The 14,547-nt window shown below is 48.6% G+C and overlaps 1 protein-coding gene across 1 annotated transcript; it reads right to left on the reverse strand.

Moving 5' to 3' along the window:
* Positions 1-8,812: 8,812 nt before the first annotated feature.
* Positions 8,813-14,234, reverse strand: LOC135087297 (uncharacterized). Its single transcript, XM_063982098.1, has 2 exons — positions 11,991-14,234; positions 8,813-11,947 (listed from the first exon to the last, which is right to left on the reverse strand). The coding sequence occupies exons 1-2, from the start codon at positions 14,232-14,234 to the stop codon at positions 8,813-8,815; spliced, it is 5,379 nt and encodes a 1,792-aa protein (XP_063838168.1).
* Between the last annotated feature and the right edge of the window lie 313 nt (positions 14,235-14,547).

Below are 14,547 nucleotides of genomic sequence, written 5' to 3' on the forward strand. Positions count from 1 at the left end.
AATCTTTAAATTGAGTAAAGTAATAAGTTGATGGGTTTGAAAGAATTTATGTTTTATTTTATTCTTTTTACAGCATCAAAAGCTTGTTTATGAAAAATATTTACTATTTAAATTTTACTTTTGACTTTTTAGTTTTTATGATGCGGGATGGAAAAATTAAAATTTATTCTGATTTTGTGACGTTTCCGCACATAAATATGGATAGGTTAAATAAATAGAATGAAATGTATGAAAATGAGCGTGCCATTTTTTAAACGTTATCTATAATATCTGTGTCCATCAAAGAGCTCGTAACTAAACATCCTAAGCGCCATTCAAATTATTATCTAAAAGTTAATAATAAATATTTAGTTTTTGTAAATCTAAATAAGTCAGGAAATCAAAGAGGTAAATACTGATATCATTGTGATTTTATAGAATTTATTATTATAAACCACGGTCGTATAATGCTAAAAAATCAGAGGTAACTTTAAGATTTTTATCCATAGAGCAAAATTTATCTAATCGTGTTTTTAAACAGTTATCCCATTAGGTACACATGCGTTCTGTAATACAAACCCATCAAAAACAATACTTGTCAAAAAACCAAGTCTCACTACTCAGTTGTTCTACGGTAAAAAGTTGTGAGATTCCATGTAATACCAAGTCCAGTCCAGGAAATCATTAACGTTTTACATAAATATATTGACTTGGCCATCGCATGAAAACACGTGTAAATTAAATTATTTAGTGCGAAATGAAACGAAATTTTGCATGTCTGTGTAGACATGCAAAATTTCAGCTCAATGGGAAAACGGGAAGTAAGTAAATTTTAAGTTGCAAGATTTTACAACTCCAGATGTCAAAGAAAATAAAAGCTTGTAGATAGCTTTACAAAGAAAAGAAAGATTTATGAAGAAAATAAAAAGTACTGTCTACGATACATTTGTTAGGCCGTGTTGCACCGTCTTACTTTAACATTGACATCAAAATTTTGGATGTCAAAAATCTGTCTAACATAAAACACCGGTTATTGTCAGTTAGGGTCAAAGTTAGGTGGTGCATCTCAACCTTAGTGTATTTTAATTAAATTTAATACAAATAAGGATGACGAAAATAATCGATAAGTGATCTCACTCGAATATTTCTTATAGTAGGTATACAAGATGTCGAACAAATGGTTACTTACTGAAAAAGTGCTTCATGAGACCTAGCAAACGGCATCAATAATATGTTTAAAAACGAACTGAATCTATTCAAAAAACCTATATTTCCAGCTTTCATACATTTAATACAGTTACAAACAAACACGAAATCAATGGTTTCTGAGAATTCTGAGTGCCTTAATGCCGTCCCCTTTATCTGTTTATTTAGTATTTATTAATTAGTATCTCTTGATGATATTGTAGCAAGTTAAACCTAAAATCATGTTTTCCGTAAATAATTTAAATAAGAATGCAATTTACGAGTTTGTTGTTTGTACGAGTCAACTCGCACATTTTTATTATTAAGTAAGTTATTGTTAACTTGCATTTTATTCATGCACTTTGGCCAGCTACGCCTGACCTACATTTGGGACTTTGGTAGTTTAACATTTTTATAATCAGTGCAATAAAGCATTCGGCAGCTAAAACACGTCTTTCAATAAATCCCATCAGCGGTTGATACGGCGTAGTTGTCTGACATCTTGACATCAGTCTTACTTTGACACCACATCTTACATTGGTCCTTCGAGAGTTTGATCTATCGCGCGAGGAGTTCAAATTCGGGACATTTCGGCGATAGAATACTTTGCTGAACTTTGCGTTACGGGAGTGACTCGTGTGTGGCTTAGTAAAGTATACCAGTGACACGTGTACTATACAGTGCATTTGACAATTTGACATTTTAAGTGTGCAATCCTTCGGAAGAGGGGTTGAATACATCGTGACAAGCAGGATAGCTTCGCCATCAGTTGCGAGGCGCATGACATTGACATCAGAGCGGCATACCACGTCTGCAGTCGTCGAGCACTTCGACACCACGGGACGGAGCGTGCAACCAGCTACGGTAATCAGCATCGCCAAGGTATCAGCAGCCGCAGTGACAGCAGCATACACAAGTAAGACTGTTCCATATTATTATTTTTAACTGATCATTGACTACAATGGAGGCTATTATCGCCAAACAACAGGAACTTATTACGTTAATTGAAAAAGTTAACTCAAACTTCAAAAAAGATTCAGGTGACAGAAAGACAGCAGAATATATCGCTAAGAGGTTAGAGGCATTAGATGTACATTGGAAAGATTTCCAAAATAATCACGAATATCTTATGACAGCAGTAGATCAATCCCACGATTATTACACAAAAGGGGTGTATAATCGAGTACGGGAATATTATCATAGCACTAGAAACTTAATTGCTAACTTTGAGCCAAAAGTTGGTACTTCTGACACAAAATGTTTCACTTCTGAGCAAACTGAATCTACATCTTTGTTGAAAAAACTTATGAGTCAGCAAAGAACAAATTTTAAGGCATTTATAAGGCAAATCAACTATTGTGTACTAGATGAATTAGAGGAAAAGTGGGAGATAGAGGACGAATTGAGAAGCATTCAAGCCCGTTGGGAAACTATTGATAAATTACATTGGCAGATTGACAACTTGTTAGAGGAGGCGGATCATGGTTATGAGGAGGAGTATAATGAAAATGACATTAGGTACAGAACTATAAAGCGACAATTGAATCAAAAGTTGTCTTCTAATGCTCATCTTAAGGAATCCACACCAAAGATGGAGATTCCTACATTTACTGGCAATTATACTCAATGGCCTACTTTTTATGACCTTTTTAAGGAAGCCATTCACTTCAATAACACCTTAAGCAAGTCACAGAAAATGCAGCACCTGAAGAGCAAGGTGAAAGGTGAAGCTGAGCGTCTTATTCAGCATCTGCATATTTCGGCTGACAATTATGACACAGCTTGGGACATTCTTTGCCTACGCTATAACAATAAACAATTGCTATTCACTAAACAGATCGAGGTATTCCTAAATCAGCCATCGATTCAAAAGCAAACTTCATATGAGATCAGAAAGTTGCATGACATCAGCAAAGAATGCTTTCATGCCATTGACAACCTGGGGATTGACACGTACACTTGGGGTCCACTTCTTGCTCACCTGCTATGCAAGAAGCTAGATAGTGATACCTATCGAGACTACCAAGAGTCAAGGAAAAAACCGAGAGAATTAGCAGACTTAGGCGAACTAATGACGTTTTTAGAAACTAAATTTACAGCTTTAGAACCTATAGCTAAACCACAACAACAGAATATGACTAACAAAAATGACAAAACTGACTATAATAAATTAAATAAGTCCTTTTCTAACTCTAAAAAACCTACATTTACAAGGGCATATCATACAAATTTCAAATCATTTAAATGTCCTTTATGTAATTTTGATCATGCGCTATACAATTGCAAAAAATTTATTAGTATGACACCGGGTGCAAAACTTGACATTGTTGCGAAATATAACGTATGCAATAACTGCTTATTTAAACACGAATTAGGTATTTGTAAATCAGTGAATCGGTGCAGAAATTGCAACGCTGCACATAACACACTACTGCACGATGCTATTTGTAACACTAATAAGCCATCGACCTCAACAAATAATATTTCATCATCTCGCCCTACAGGGCAACCGCAAAAGAATGCAAATCATGTTGACAGTGAGAGTGATGAAATGTTATTAACAACAGTACAGATAGGGGTGAAGGCTTATGACGGTTCGTATATGACATTAAATGCTCTGTTAGACCAAGGGTCACAAATTACCTTGATCACGGAGAATGCAGTACAACGTTTAGGCTTACGCCGTCAACAAATCAACGCATCCATTTGTGGAGTAGGTATTGCGGCTAAAAAAGGCAGAGGGAAAGTGACATTGGATTGTAAATCTATTTATGACAATTATGAGTTCGTTACAGAGGCCCTCATTATGTCTAAGGTCGTCAATAACTTGCCAAATACATCATTATCGAACATAGAATATTCTTATTTACAAAATATTCAATTAGCCGATCCAAAGTATCACATTTCAAAGCCAATAGACATTTTACTTGACGTCAAAGTTTACTCGGAAATAATCATGAGTGGATTGTTACGAGGTAAACCAAATGAACCTATCGCCCAGCAAACCAAGTTGGGATGGATATTGTCTGGAAACGTATCTTCCACGTTCAATTGTCATGTTGTAACTAATAACGTTGAAGATATGTCCAGATTTTGGGAGATAGAGGAAGTGACAGATAACGTAAGTGGGTTGACAGAACGAGAACAGTGGTGTGAGGACTTTTATGTATCCACCACAAGGAGATTACAGAACGGGCAGTACGAAGTACGGCTGCCTATGACAGATAAGTTTGACGAACGTCTTGGTGCTTCCAAACCAAAAGCCATGGCACAGTTCAGGCAATTGGAGTCCAGACTGTTAAAAAATGAACATTTGAATGACAATTATAAACTGTTTATGCAGGAATATGTGTCTTTGGGGCACATGAAACAATGCATAAATAAAATAGAGCCAAGTTGCTTTTTACCACATCATGACATTCATAAACAAGAATCCACAACGACAAAGTTACGTGTGGTATTCAATGCGTCAGCTAAAACTCAATCAGGATACAGTTTAAATGACCTGATGGAGTGCGGACCTAAATTACATAATGACATTCAGAGCCTGCTTTTAAACTGGAGAACATTCAGATTCGTTTATTCAGCAGACTGTGAAAAGATGTACCGCATGATACTGGTCCATGAAAGTGATCAACATCTTCAGAAGATCGTATGGAGAGATCACCCACAGGATCCCATTAAAGAGTATCAGCTATGTACTTTGACATATGGGACTAAGTCAGCCCCATTCTTAGCATTACGAACTATGAAACAGCTTGCAAATGACGAAGCCGAGAGGTACCCGTTAGCATCACAAGTTTTATTGAACAACGTGTATGTAGACGATCTTTTGGCAGGTCATAACCAACTTGACATAGCAAAGCAAACACAGTTGCAATTGATTGACATGTTACAAAGTGCTGGAATCAACTTACGAAAGTGGTCCAGCAACTCATCAGAGCTACTAGAGCACCTATCTGATGAACAACTAAACCCAAGTGTGGTAAACTTTAAACATGCAGAGTCTACAACAACATTAGGGCTTAGATGGGAACCGACTACGGACTCGTTTAAGTTCCGAAGTAAACTTGATCATGACATTGACATGAATGTGACAAAGTACACAAAACGCATGATGCTATCCGATATCTCCAAACTATTTGACCCTTTGGGATGGTTGTCGCCAATCACTATCAAGGCGAAATTACTGTTTCAAGGTGCATGGTCGTCGGGGATTGGTTGGGATGACGTCATAGCGGATGACATACAAATCGAGTGGGGAAAGCTGAGAGATGACTTAAAAAACATTGACAAGTTCGAAATACCTAGATGGATTGGAAATACGGAAAGGCCTATTCAATTACATGGGTTTTCGGACGCATCAGAAAAGGCTTTAGCATGTTCAGTATATGTTAAGTCTATAGATGACAATGGTCAAGTGATCATTAGGTTACTTGCCGCCAAAACAAAACTTGCACCAATCAAAAAGCCAGTCAGCTTACCACGTCTAGAACTCTGTGCATCCGTATTGTTGACAAAATTAGTACAGAAAATTATGACATCAATACCTACAAATATTCAATTACAAATATACGGATACACAGACAGTATGGTGGTTATTGGGTGGTTGCAAGGTGACATTACGCGTTGGAAGACGTTTGTGGCCAATCGCGTAAAGCAAATAACTGACGTCATGCCAGCATCTTGCTGGAGACACACAAAGTCCGAGGATAATGCGGCGGACTGTGCCACGAGAGGAATAGCACCTTCCCAGCTTACCAACAACTCATTGTGGTGGGAAGGCCCTGCATGGCTTAAAAATGACATCGTGCCGGAGATGAAAATATGTGAAACTCCAAAAATTGACATGAAACGTAAACAAGCGCTTTCAGTTCAATTAATGACATCGCCCACTGTGATTGACATCGTAAATAAGCATAGTTCATTGACACACGCCGTCCGAGTCATATGTTGGGTGTCACGTTTCATCGCGCGCACTCGACGCTCTGACGTAGTGACAAGCGAACACCTTACCTCAGATGAAATGCGAGCGGCGCTCCAGCTGATAGTGAAGGCCGTACAAGCGCAGCATTTCAGCGAGGACATCTTACGACTCAAGGCCAATCAAAACCTTAAGCCAAAGAGTTCTATATTGACATTAAACCCATTTCTGGATGACAATGACATTTTGAGAGTTGGGGGAAGACTACAGCAGTCAAAGTTATCATATGACAATAAGCATCCTATACTTATGCCCCATGACTCACACTTGACGCGTCTCATCATCAGCGAAGCCCACAAGGCCACGCTGCATGGTGGTGCATCGCTAACATTAGCCCACTGTCGTAACATGTACTGGATCGTAAGTGGCACCAGAGCGGTAAAAAAGCAAATAAGACAATGCACGAAGTGTCAGCGGTTTAACACACAAGGGCAGCATCAGCTGATGGCCGATCTACCCAAGCCGAGAGTGACACCGTCTAAGCCTTTTACCCACACAGGCGTCGATTTTACAGGCTTTGTCGATGTAAAAGCAAATAAAGGGAGGGGTGTAAAAACACTCAAGGGCTACATAGCCGTCTTTGTTTGCTTTTCCACGAAAGCTATACATTTAGAGCTCGTCGCTGACTTAAGTTCTGCATCATTCCTTGCAGCATTCAAGCGAATGTGTGCCCGTCGCGGAGTACCTAAACATATGTACTCTGACAACGGTACAAATTTTGTCGGCGCAGCTAAAGTCTTGACAAACGAGTATAAAGAAGCATTGAAAGTAATCAATACTGAGTGCTTAAGTGACATAAACGACATGGGCGTGACATGGCACTTCAATGCCCCAGCCTGGCCCAGTGCTGGAGGTCTATGGGAGGCTGCTGTAAAAAGCGTCAAATTTCACCTCAAGCGGGTAATAGGAGAACAAAAATTGACATTTGACGAATTTTACACACTATTGACACAGATAGAGGCGTGCTTGAATTCAAGGCCGTTGTTTGCTCTGTCTGAAAATATCGAAGATGACATTATGACACCAGGTCACTTCTTGATCGGTGGACCGTTGCTAGCAGCACCACTATCTGATCCAGAAGAGCCCATGACTACGCATACTCGTTGGCAGTTGATCGAAAAAATGCGTAAGTCATTTTGGCATAAATGGTCAGCTGAGTACTTGCATCATCTGCAAAAACGCACTAAGTGGCATCTGGGCAGACCTAACTTACAAATTAATGACATTGTGTTGGTTAACGAGGACAACATGCCACCATCCAAATGGGCATTGGCAAAAATTGTTGATGTTCATCCTGGTAGTGATGGAAATGTTCGCGTAGTGACATTAAAAACGAAAAATGGGATCATAAAACGCCCTATTGTTAAATTGACAAAGCTCCCTGTGCGACAAGAATGTGACAGTGACAATCATGACTCGATTAAGACTGACAGAAACGATGACAGCAAAACGACGTCACAAACTCAAAGTCGTAGTAGGAGAGCCAGGAAAAGGCCTAACTTTTTAGTAGCAGCACTCATGTTGCTTATGACATTTATAACACCGACTGTTCAACAAATGAGTAACGTTACGACGATAGGGACTGACACTACTTTATACTTTGACAAAGTAGCTGACATGAGAGTAGTACAGGAGCAGTGGAAGATGATCGTCTTCTACAACATGACAAATTATTGGCAAAGCATGACTGACATCAACAAATACGTAGAACACTTAAAAATAATTTGCCAAGATGACATAACTTTTAAACCTATACTCTCACAATTTGACCACGAATTAAACGAAATGACACATTATAATGACTTACTACAGACAAAAGCGACTAATCGTGTTAAAAGAGGTTTAGTTAATGCGATTGGGAATATAGCTAATTCATTGTTTGGAGTACTTGATGACAAATTTGCTGAGCAGTACGAGAAAGATATTGAAGCCGTAAGAAACACGGAAAAACATCTGTTCAAAATGTTGAAAAACCAAACTTCGATACTGGAAGCTGAAAACAATATTTTGAAACGAAATGAAGTCGTCATGAATCAACATTTTTCATACATCAATCAGCTGTTAAAGAATCTGTCCCAAGAAGTGAATGACGTCAAATTAGCTAATGCACATCATCTCAAAATGTTCTACACTATAACTACAGCTTTATCTACTGATGTCATCATTTCCAACCTGAGACGTATTCAAGAAACACTTATTGACACCATAACAAACATCTACCATGGGCAACTTGACATACATCTGATATCACCGAGTCAACTGCAGAATCAGCTGAACATCATATCAGGCCAATTACAAGGGGAATTGGTTATACCTTTTTTTTTTTTTTTTTTTTTTTTTTTTGCGCAGGAAAATACTTTGCGTATACCCGCCGCCTCGGGGGAAGCGACGGGTTATGTGGGACTCTCTTGTCGGGTGGCAGCAATAGCGGCTGTCACCCGACAAGTATACCCACTAAAAACCTGCGGTGCACCCTCTGCGTTTTACTGGCACGACGTGGGGTCCTACAGATTCAGACCACGCCGTGCCGACGCATGGCCCAGCCTTTGCCGGGCCTCCCGCGCTAAAGAGGGGGTCTGCCGGTACACTGGCAGACCCCCCAGACAGGGTGGGACCGTGCAATGTGGGTGATGGGCCCCCCGGCCTAACACCCACTGGTCTCACCTAGGGAGGCGGAAGGAGGCGAGCGAATCTCCTCCTTCTTCCCCCCGGCCGTCTGCGCCGGAGCGCGTGGGCTTCGGGATCTACTTCCCTAGCCCGTTCCGCGGTCTCCTTCTGCAGCATCACCTCTTCGCAGAAGGAGACCATGGCGTCCCACGCGCTCTCGCCCAGGAGCATCGCAACCACGACGCTGGGGAGCGCGAGGTCCGGACCAGTCACCGCAGTCAGAGCCCGGCGCTGCTGGACCCATGCTGGGCACACCTCAAGGGTGTGCTGAGCCGTATCTTCCGCAGCGCCGCACTCGTGACATTCAGGGCTCGGCTCTCTACCGATCAGATGCAGGTACCAACCGAAGCATCCGTGTCCAGTTAGCACCTGCACCAGACGATAGGTGAGGAAGCCGTGCCTCCGATGCACCCACTGGTCCAGGACCGGGCGGATCGCCTCTATGGTTCTCACGCCATAGCGGCAGTCTACCAACTCCCGCTCCCAGCGCCGCAGAAGCTCCTCTCGGGCAAGCTCGCGGACGCGCTCCACCTCCTCGTATGCCGGGCGCTCCCCTGCCTCGCGCCTCGACGTTCTGAATTGGTAGACCACGTCGAGGACCTCTGCTTCGAGTTCCCATGGGGGGAGCCCGGCCAAAACGCACGCCGCACCGTGTGATACGGTACGGTACCCTCTTATCGCCCGCAAAGCGATGGTGCGCTGCGGGCGCCGCAGAGCGGCACGGTTCTCTCTGTCGAGAGAACCCACCCATATGGGAGCCCCGTATAGGGCCATGCTCTTTATAACCCCAGCGTAGAGTTTGCGACAGCTCACGCTGGGGCCCCGCGTGTTAGGCAGCAGTCTGCCCAATGCAGCTGCCGCCCCTGTAAGTTTGGGGGCCAGGCCCTCGAAATGGGCGTGGAAGTTCCACCGCCCGTCCAACACTAGGCCCAGATACTTCATCTGGCCCCCTATCCGCACACGGACACCCTCTATATTGAGGTGGGCACCTGGTGGCGGTCCCTTCCGAGGCCCGTGAAACATTAGGGCCTCGGTCTTATGGGGGGCCACTTCCAGGCCCGCCGCCCTGATACGGGCTACAACCATTTCGGTGGCCGCCTCTATCCGCAGGCAGAGTTCCGGCAGGGCCCTTCCTGTGGCCACGACAAGTGTGTCGTCGGCGTAACAAAGCAGGCTCGTCCCTCTAAGGAGCCTGCACCGCAACACACTGTCGTAGGCAATGTTCCAAAGAGTCGGCCCTAAGGCCGAGCCCTGGGGGACCCCGCGGAAAATCCACTGCTGGACCAGCTCCCCATCCGCGCCAACAAGACTGACCTGTCGGTCCCGCAGGTAGTCCGCCACTATCCTGATGAGATAGGCCGGCACTCCGTGATAATGAAGCGCCGACACTATCGTGTCAAAGGGCAGACTATTGAAGGCGTTGGCGATGTCCAGCGACACCGCCAGTGCCCTTTCGCCGCGGGATACAGCCTCCTCTGTTTTTGACTTCAGGGCGGACAAGGCGTCAAGTGTAGAGCGCCCCGCCCTGAAGCCGAACTGCCGCTCCGACAGGTTGGGGCCCACGTCATTCAGGTGCTTGGTGAGGCGGGAAACGATGATCCTTTCGAGGACCTTCCCCGCCTCATCGAGCAGCACGATGGGCCTGTACGCAGAGGGGGAGTCGGGCGGCCGACCCTCCTTTCTCAGCAGGCATAGCCGGCCATCCTTCCAGATCTTCGGGAACTGACTGGTTCTGAACACCAGGTCAAAGAGTTCCCGAAGACGGTCCTCATTTTCTTCCACCTGCATGAACAGGCGGAGGATCTTCCCTGGGACCCCATCTGGGCCTGGGGCCTTCCTGCTGCCGTGGAGTCGGTCGAGGGCGACACCAACCTCTACCATTGACACCGGGGGGGTTGGAGGCTCCGGTGATTGGGCTCTACGGCTGCGGACAGGAGCCGGGGCACGGAAGTCCCCTTGTTGGGGAAACAGGGACCCCAGCACCCGCCGCAGGAGGTCTGGCTCTATGGTCTCCGCGACTGGCGCCGACTGTCCGCGCAGCTTATTCCGCGCTGCGCGATATGGCCGCCCCCACGGATCACCGTCGAGCTCCTCCAGCATTTCGTTGTGGGCTGCCGCCTTAGCCTCCATGATGGCCACCTGGAGCGTCCTCTTGGCCTCCTTGTAGGCCACGCGCAGGCGCTCCTCCTCCACCGGGTCCCGTGTTGCGCGACGACGGTGGCGCAAATAGGCCCTCCTTGCCGCGTTACTGGTGGCCCGGAGGTCCGCTATTTCCTGAGACCACCAGTAAACCTGCCGTCTGTTGCCAGTGCGTTGGGCTCTCGGCATTGCCGCATCGCACGTCTGAGTCAATGCCGCTCGGAGACAGGCGGCACCGGCGTCGGCATCGGAGGGATGAGGACTCCCCTTGCTGCACCAGGCCTGGACAATGGCCGCCTCTTCGGCCTTTTCTTTGTCCAGCTTGGTTGTGGCCCACCTAGGAAAGGCCGAGTGGCCAGTACGACGAGGCGCTCGGGGAGTGGTGGAGGGAGAGACCTCGAACCGGATGTAGAGATGGTCCGAGAGAGTCTCCTCCTCCATCACCCGCCAGTTGACGACGCGTTGGGCGACCGCAGGGGTGGCGAAAGACACATCCACCCTTGAGCCACCCTGTGCCCTGACGCAGGTATGGGCTGTCCCGGTGTTCAGAACGGACAGCCCTAGTTCGGCCACCCAGTCCTCGAGGGCCCTACCTCTCACATCGGTGAAGTTCCCGCCCCACATACGCGATTTCGCATTCAGGTCGCCCATGAGGATGACCTGGAGCGGCGCCAGCCGACGAATCGCGGGACCCAAGACGCCGAGAAAAGTCTCGAAGGCCGACAGGGGCTTGTTGGGGGAGAAATAAACGCCGACAATCGCGTATCTCCCCCATTGGGCCGTCACAAAACCAGGGCCGCGGTCTCTCAGATTAAGAGGAGTAGTGGCGGGCCCATTCCGGCATATGATTGCCACATCCCCTGCGGCGTCGCCTACCCAATGCGGTTGCGGGGGAACCCAGTACGGCTCCGAGGCCACCGCCACGTCAATGTTCCACGCTGCCAGGGATTGTAGAAAGAGATCCTGCGCCCCAGCAGCGTGGTTGAGGTTCGCCTGGAGGAGGCAGATTTGACGACTACTCATCGGTCATGTCTGCCTCCTCGCACCGCTCGTGGTGCTCCTCTATCAAGGGGGTTGAGACCCTCGGAACTGCTTTCCCTCTTTTCTGGGGGGGTTTGCAATTTCTTCCCCCCATGTGGTGGCTGATGTCGCAACCGGCCTCGGCACAGACAGCGCAGTGCGCCTGACCGTCACAATCCGCAGCCTTATGTCCCGGATTGCCGCACCGGAAGCATAGGCCGCTTCGGTCCACTGTAGAGGGGCACAGCTGCCGGGTGTGTCCAAGGCCCATGCACTTGAAGCACCGCATCGGGCGAGGATCCAGAACCTGTACACGGGCCGAGGACCAGCCCACAAGAAGGCGACCGGCCTCCGACAGGGCTTTGGCCGCTACGACTGGGCAGCTAATCGTGGTAGTTCCCTCACCACGGGTGCTGCGCCGAATCTCCCCCACTCTCACTGCCTCCTGAGAGCAGCCCGTCCTGCTGGCCACCGCTTCGGCAACCTCCTCTCTGGTGACTGATTCGTCCAGGCCGATAATGCGCATGTCTGCGCGCTTTTCAGGCCTGGTGACGATTACGTCGCCACCGAGAGCCGCCCTCAGCTGAATGGCCAGCTTGTCTGCCTTGTCCTTGGACTCGGCGCCTGGAACCTCAATTAGGCGAGCTCCGGTCGCCGAGTCAGTGACCTTAATGTTCGGGATTCCCAGCTCAGCTAGGTCCACTGCAGCCTTGGCCTTGGTGAGCACCTTCTTATAAGTTGCCCCTCTCTTCTCCGCCTCAGGTTGCAGCGTCACAACAATGGCTGCGCTGCGGGGAGGGGTTAACTTCACCTTCGGCTTAGGTTTGGGTGCCGTCGGGGCCGTCTTGGGCGCAGGGGCCGGCTGGGAAGCTGCCGCAGACCGGGGTTTTCCCTTTTTCCCCCGCCGCGTCACGGTGGCCCATGTCTCCGCTGGTGGGGCAGTCGAGGTCGTCGCCCTGACCTCCTGGCTGGAAGCCACCGGCTCCGGCTGGGATGGGGGCGGCGGCCTAGCCGCCGTGCGCTTCCGCTTCGGTCCAGGGGTTGGCCCTGCTGCAGGGGCTGAGCTTGCCGTAGGGGCCGAGGCAGTTCTTGAGTCAGACGCTAGTGGGGGGCGGAGGGTCCTCTGGGGCGGCAAACGGCTCTCCAGATCTCCGAGTCTGGCGTCTATGAGCTTGGCCGCCGAGTCTATAGCTCTTTGGCAGGCCATCTGCAGGAGCTCCTCTATAGATTGGGCGCATAATGCGCCCTGGGGGAGAGGGTCTCTCGCGGGAGCCTGGGCCTCCATCTCGTCCTCGTGGGTCTGGGCCTCCATGTCGTCCTCGTGAGTTGACGGGACCGCCGGCGGGGGCATCACATTCCTTTTGCCGACATTGGCAGTCAGCTCCGCCATCTCGCGCTTAAGGGCGCGGATCTCCACATGGAGACTTTCCATTTCTCGCCTCAAGTTGGCGTTGTCGATCCTCAGCCGGCGGTTTTCCTCCGTCTCGGAGCGGGCTGCCAGCTGGTCGAGGATGCCGGCGAGGTTATCCGCTGACCTGTTGAGGGCTCCTTTCAGAGGACCCTGTAAACGTCCGGATGCCTGAGAGACGCGGGCGATCTCGGAGACAAACAGTCCCCCGCGAGCCCTCAGCTGCTCCAGGTCCAGCCTCTCATAGTCCACCTTGGACTTGGGATCTTCAAGGTTCGGCGAGATTGAACCCGCCTGACTCCTTTCTCGGCGGACCAGACTGGCTTTGGCCCTCCTATCGAGGTCGGCATTAAAGTCGAGCTCCTCCAGCTCCTCCACTCTCCTATAATAGTCCGCCCGCTGGCCACTGCCGACCTTCTTACCGCGGCGGGCAGTGCTGAATTTAGGCGCTGGGGCCACTTCCTCCTCCGAAAGAGAAGAGTTCTCATGCAGAGAGGCAATCTCTTTCCGGCGCTTGCGTGTTGGTTTGGGTCGAACCTTCTTATCCGGCAACGCAGAGGTTGCAGAAGCCTCCGACCCCAGTTCAGAGTCCGTCATTTTCTTGCTGTGGTCGCTGGTTTCGGCGTGTACCTTCGGGGCACAGGCCTCCACCTCCTGTTCGTCATGTTCCGTATCGTAGAGCGAATTCGAGTCCGTTGTGGGTTTGCATTTGTCGTCGTGGCGCGGTCGAGACCGCGGAATAGTGTTGGCCCCCCCGTATACACAGGGCCGACCGCCTTGTGAGCGGCCACGGGATTCCCCAGCATGGCTGGGACCCGCCCGGGTAGTTTTATCCGTTTTGACACTATTCATTTTTCAAACTGCTTGCGGGCGCAGCTGCCCCCCCTCACTCCCGGGAGGGGTAACGGCCGGTGATACTCCACCGACCGTGTCGAGCTAATAATACCCGACACTGCTCCTCGGCCCCCCCCCAGACCTTGGCATTTGAGGGTTTTAAAGACTTTTCCTTGTCTTGGCCCCGACTTCCGTAGCCGGGGCCCCCGGCCCCCCTCCGTTGGGGGGTTACGGGTTGCCCGACAGGCCCGCCGAGTTGACGCAACCTGCCGCGCCGGTGAGAAGTCAGCCGCCCGCGTGACAGAACACGCGGCCGTTGCCCGGGGTGCAC

Source organism: Ostrinia nubilalis (genome assembly GCF_963855985.1).
Source record: "Ostrinia nubilalis chromosome W unlocalized genomic scaffold, ilOstNubi1.1 SUPER_W_unloc_1, whole genome shotgun sequence".
Taxonomy (NCBI): domain Eukaryota; kingdom Metazoa; phylum Arthropoda; class Insecta; order Lepidoptera; family Crambidae; genus Ostrinia; species Ostrinia nubilalis.

Coding starts and splice junctions, on each gene's coding strand:
- LOC135087297 (XM_063982098.1), bottom strand. CDS start 14,234: ATGAATAGTGTCAAAACGGATAAAACTACCCGGGCGGGTCCCAGCCAT. Junction 11,948..11,990: donor ACCACGAGCGGTGCGAGGAG/GCAGACATGACC, acceptor TGCCTCCTCCAG/GCGAACCTCAACCACGCTGC.